Below are 3,041 nucleotides of genomic sequence, written 5' to 3' on the forward strand. Positions count from 1 at the left end.
TCTCTGTATCCATCCTTTGTTATTTTTGTCATTTTTATTTTACACTGTGCTTTTCTCCATAGGTCATTACAGTTGTTATTTTATAATGTTTTTTTTAAAGATTTATTTATTTATGTATACAAGAGGTGGGGTACAGGCCAGAGGTGTGGGGGGTGAGAGGATTCACTAGAGATAGAGTGGGAACAGCATAGGCAGATTGACTGCAATACACTGCTGAGGGGAGCAGCGGGCAAGTCAGAAGAGGTCTGCTGTGCCATGTGGTTGCTTCCCCGCCTGCGGGGGGGATCGAACTTGAAATGTTTATGCAGGGGCCAGGAATGAGGAAGCCCACATAGAAAAAAAACAAGATGGCCGCTTACCATGGATACCATCAAACCGAAACTGAAGCCATAAACATGAGAAAAACAACTTGGCTCCATGAAAAACAACTTTGTTCTGCCTAAACCTGTTTTCCCCCCTGCAAACCCAGTTTTCCTGCCTAAGCTCTCCTCACCCTATAAAAGGGACGTCTCTCCCCACAGCGATCTCGGCTTCACTGACCCCCACCTTCACTGACCCCCACCTTGGGTCCGTGAGGTCTGGCCGGGATGCCATAAATTTTCCCTTCCTTTGAGAAATTTAGGCTGGCTCTCCTTTTCTTTACCGCGCCCAACCTTTCAGAACTCATGCTGCAGAGGCTGTGGGCTGCTTCATAGTGCGGTGCTTAACCCCTTGCGGCCACCAGGAAGGCCCACAATTGTTATTTTATATAGCACAAATTGTTTGAATTCTTCGGAAGAATTCATGTTTCCAACTTTTGCTCCCAATCTCATCAGAAGGGAGAGTTGCATAAATGTTTGAAAGCCTACTTACCAAAAGCGTTTAATAGAAACTCTTGTTAAAATAGTTATAGAAATTCAAGTTTATGAAGAACTAATTGTGAATGACTAATCAGTTTGAAAAACAACAATATGTTATATAAAGCTAAGATTCTCAAGGGAGTTGAGGAGGTAATGTGTCAAATATTCCTCTTTGAGTAACAGAAATATAAGGAAAGTAACAGCCAGGAGCAGGCAAACATTTGGACATGACTTATAGTTTAACTTCCACCTTAGTCATCCAATAGAAAGCAAAGATCAAGAAGAATAAAACAAAACCGGAGCATGTGCTTTTTAGCAAGATTTTTATTTTCATATCATTTATAAAAACATGAGTTTTAACTTCTCTGTTCCAAGACAAAGAGAACCACTGTATAATGAACATTAAACAAGGCATTATGCCTTACAAGGAAGACATAAAATGTCCAAGGGATGTTTCAACATAAAATGTTGACCATATAATATGAAATAATTTCAATAAATAGCAACTGACATTCTTTTAAACAATCAGAAAAATATCTGTGTACGCATTTACCCTGACCCAAACAGTAATCTCACTGTTGAATTACTTGAACCCTCTCTCTCTCTCACACACACCCCTTATTCTACCACAGTATCTGACACTCGATGTTTTTCCAGTAAATGAGTTTGATGAGACATTTCAAAACCATCACCTTCAAATTAAATGACAATGAGATTGTGTTTTGATTAAACACATTCATGTCTTTAAATACTAACATAAGGTATTAAAATACATGCTTTGAAAAATAAATAAATACATAAATAAATAGAAATCTCATTTGAAAACCAAGCACAGTATTTTCTAGGTGTTCTCGAAGTCAGCTATTACCATCTTCATTTTCACTTCTTATAAGGCAGGGACCACCTTTCAAGAACCACCAAAGAGCTTCTTTTCTCTAGATCAGTTTGTGCTGTCCCCTGAAAGAGAAAAGGGTTAATGTTACAAGTGCTAAGGAAAGTTCCTCTTCTCTCACACTGATGCCTGAGACTCCAGGGATATCTGCAGGCAGGGATTAAAAAAACTTTTACAGGTATCCCAGCCTTTGAACTATGGGTGTTCCATGGCAAAGTTCCGTGGCAAAGTTCACCACAATTTTTAGAGGGTCTTGTGCCTAAAACCAAACCAAAACAATAAACATTGGTCCTTAAGAGGTAGGAGGCATTTCTGTGGCCAAATCTACTTAATCTCTTAGGAATGTACACTTACCCATTCATTTGAATGGATGGAGAGTGGGAAGGGGGCTAAGAGCACGGGTAATATCCTGTCACCAGAGCAGATTAATGACCTTAATAGTGAATTCAGGTCTGAACTATAATGAATTCCAGTCCTTCACTAAAGCCTGAGTTTCCATATAATTTTCAGGAGGCAGATGCCAGTATTTGAGATCCTTGGCTCTAGTCACCTGTGACTCAACCCAGAACTCACTTTTTGAGCATCTTTTCGATGATTTTCTTAACCATGGGGGCTGCAGGGTTGAGACAAGCTTCCTGTCCATTCTTGAGAGTGGCTCTGCAGAGAGAAGGGGGAATCTGGTCAGGCAGGAGGTAGGGCTGGGGGGTATGGTGGGGGGCACCCGGGCTTGCAAGGTGGTGACAAGCACAATGGAGGTAGCAGCACTTACAGGACTTCCGTTTGGTCGCAGTGGGGTCCTGGGGGCGTCACCTTCACACTCTGGATGTTCTTGAAGTGAATTCCCTGCACGGTCTGCAGGCACTGGCAGCGCAGTTCACTGACCACGGGCGCCCCTGCGGGTAGAACAGGCTGGCTCAGCGGGGGTGTCCCGATGGGCGCCCACCCACCGCCGTTGCACCCTTGAGACCCAGGTGCACTGGGTTTTTACCTGTTGCGCGCTGACAGGCGGCGACCAGAAGCATGAGCAGCATCGCAGCCCGGAGGAACCGGGGAGCGCGGGGTGTAGCTGGGGAGGCGGCGCGGGCCATGAGGTCGGCTTGGAGATCTGGGCTGCGGTGCCTGGAGCAGAAAAGCTGGTGTGGAGAGTGTCTGTGGTGCTGGCTGTGTGACTTCCCGAGACGAGCGAACCCCTTTTATCCATGCTGGGCTGGAGAGTTCGCAGCCTCGGGCCAGGGAATTTCCCGGATTTGCGGGTCGATCCTAGGTCCGGAAGGAAGTGGGGCTCCTCCCTCTGGGGTGGAGCTGGAGGT

At 44.9% G+C, this 3,041-nt stretch overlaps 1 protein-coding gene across 1 annotated transcript; it reads right to left on the reverse strand.

Annotated features, from left to right (window-relative positions):
- Nucleotides 1-2,300: 2,300 nt before the first annotated feature.
- On the reverse strand, nt 2,301-2,819 carry LOC311171077 (growth-regulated protein homolog gamma-like; the record flags this gene model as incomplete). Its single annotated transcript, XM_084233643.1, has 3 exons — nt 2,301-2,388; nt 2,501-2,624; nt 2,720-2,819. The coding sequence occupies 3 exons, from the start codon at nt 2,817-2,819 to the stop codon at nt 2,301-2,303; spliced, it is 312 nt and encodes a 103-aa protein (XP_084089769.1).
- Nucleotides 2,820-3,041: the final 222 nt, after the last annotated feature.

This window comes from Talpa europaea (assembly GCF_964194135.1).
Source record: "Talpa europaea genome assembly, chromosome: 5".
NCBI classification, from domain to species: Eukaryota; Metazoa; Chordata; class Mammalia; order Eulipotyphla; family Talpidae; genus Talpa; species Talpa europaea.